The 2,481-nt window shown below is 33.8% G+C and overlaps 1 protein-coding gene across 1 annotated transcript; it reads left to right on the forward strand.

The window, feature by feature from the left end:
* Positions 1-768: 768 nt before the first annotated feature.
* Positions 769-2,226, forward strand: LOC134260689 (uncharacterized). Its single transcript, XM_062743235.1, has one exon. It carries the CDS (start codon positions 769-771, stop codon positions 2,224-2,226), a length of 1,458 nt encoding a protein of 485 aa, XP_062599219.1.
* The last annotated feature ends 255 nt before the right edge of the window (positions 2,227-2,481 follow it).

Consider the following 2,481-nt stretch of genomic DNA (forward strand, 5'->3'; position numbering starts at 1 on the left):
TCGGCATAACACTAGGGAATCGTGATCTTGATATAGCCTTGTTAAAAGTATCTCTTAGAAATATCTACTCAGTTGTTAACATTATTAATTCAGTCTATAAAACAAACATGCTCAGTAGGATAAAATCGGGGTTTCCTGTACTATCACTTCCAAATTATTATTGAAAAGAGAGAGAGGGATTTTCAAATTATTTTCAACGACGGATTTCTTTATACTACCAGGTATAATTTCGAAGTACGAAATTTGAAATTCATAAAAATATATTCTTTACTTTTCATGAACAAATAAAAAAAAACTTCATCCTAGTATTTGATTTTGCAACAAGGTAGAAAGTAAGTGTTTTGTTTGTTGTGTTCATTTATAACCGTGATTTATAATATCTTGATTCCGCAATACTTATTTTGATGTTTTTTAAAGTCAATTCAATCATGTTCCTAAACTGTCATTTCTTGGATAATAGTTTATCCTTTGTATTTCAGAATATTAAGTTAAATCTGAATCTAAGAGAGAGAGAGAGAGAGAGAGAGAGAAAGAGAGAGAACAGTATAAGTCTTTTCATGGATGATTAATCTAAAGAAATTTCTGCTCCTGTTTATACAGATATTTAGCAACCTCATGTATGTTTTTAAATCCATATTACTGATTTTCATTATCATTCGTGATTCATAAGAAAAATTGAGAGCCTATTCAACGCTATTCAAACAAACCAGTGAATCGTATAGCCAACCATCGTTATAAGGAATATATGGCAATTGAATACAAGAAGAAATGGCGACCAACACACCTGAATCTGTTCTAGGCTCTCCTCAAGAACATATTCCAGCTTGTGACAAACATAGCAAACGAATCGATATGTTCTGTGAGGATTGTGATGAATTTATTTGTTCCAAGTGTGCAAAAACTAAGCACAAGGATCATAACTGGGACACGCTATCTAACGTAGCTAGCCAGAGAAGGGAAGAACTCTTAACGTACCTAACAGAGATAAAGAACGAAGACATACCGAAGTTTGAGGAGAAAAAGGAGAAAATATTAACAAAGGAAAGGGATAATAAAATTCAGTTTGAGAACGATATCAGAGTTTTACAGAAGCACTTTGATAACGTGATTCGCAGGTTAACAGAAATCAAGAAAAGCAATGAAAAAACACTGAAAAACCACTTGAGCAAAACAAACGAACAAATAAAATCTCTGAAATCTCAGATGGACAAGAAAAAATCCAAGCTTGTTGTCACCATAGAATTAATTGAGAACAACGGCAGAACTATGTCAGATTTCCACCTGATCGACAACTTAAAAATGCTGAAACAGCTACGGTCTAATATTGAAGACATTAAAGATCCTCTAGAATATGGTGGAGAAAAAGTTTTTGATGACTTTCGGCAAACTTGGTCAATTGATGCCGTTGCCGATGAAGTGGGATTTTTTCAAAACGGAGATAATCCAGTACGTACCCTTGAGGTTTGTAGTGAAGATATATGTTATATCCAGTCTTTTTTATTGGACTGTTTTAATCAAATTAACATAAAAGGTAAGAACAAACGAAAATTCATGATAAACCTTTGTGATATCTGTGTCTGTAAGAATGGTGAAGTGTTTTTCACCGATAATGGGAACAATACTATTTGCCAACTCTTTCCTTTGGGTTCTGTCTCTGTTATCGCGAATACAGAAAAATTACTACCACTTGGAATCTGTGAGTCGGTGGATGGTGGTCTTCTGGTCGCCTTGACAGATTATTCTGAATACTGGGAACCTTTTACAAGTTCAGTAAGACATATGACCTTAACAGGTGACGTCATTTATGAGATCGGTGGTCATCCTTATTTTCAGGAACAACTTTTTTCTTTTCCACAACGCATTGCACAGAATGGTAACAGTGACATCTGTGTTGTAGACTGGGCATATCCCAGGGATAATCTGACTATTTTGTCTACACTTGGTCAAGTTAAGTGTGTGTATCATGGAGGTAATGTGACTTGCAACAACTTTGATCCGTATGATGTGGCATGTGACTCTTTTTGGAACATACTGGTTACCGACGCAACAAATCATCGGATACATTTACTGAGTCCTTCTGAGAGCTTCTTGAAGTTTTTGCTTACAAAGAGTGAAATGGAATTTCCAACCGCATTATCACTGTACAAATCTAAATTATGGATAGGAAATACAAAAGGACTTGTTAAAGTTTTCAGATACAAACAATTTTTTAGTCTTCAATTTTAATCATACACGGTTACGAACTGACAAGATGTCCACCTGTTTATTAAAATCTCATTGTTTGTAAGTATTTTTGAAAAAATAAAATCATTGCAATTTTCAATAAATTTGTTATATTAGAAGACAAAGTCATAGTTTTTTTTTTTTTAAAATGATTCAAGGCACAGTCGTTATGATTGTATCTTTTCAAGCAGACTGCAGTATATGAAACAAAAGAAGCTTTTCCCCTTTTACATACTATAGTACCTTTAGGTTAGCTGA

This window comes from Saccostrea cucullata, unplaced genomic scaffold (genome assembly GCF_032062105.1).
Source record: "Saccostrea cucullata isolate Sc308-1 unplaced genomic scaffold, CSIRO_AGI_Scuc_v1 ctg4031, whole genome shotgun sequence".
NCBI lineage: Eukaryota > Metazoa > Mollusca > Bivalvia > Ostreida > Ostreidae > Saccostrea > Saccostrea cuccullata.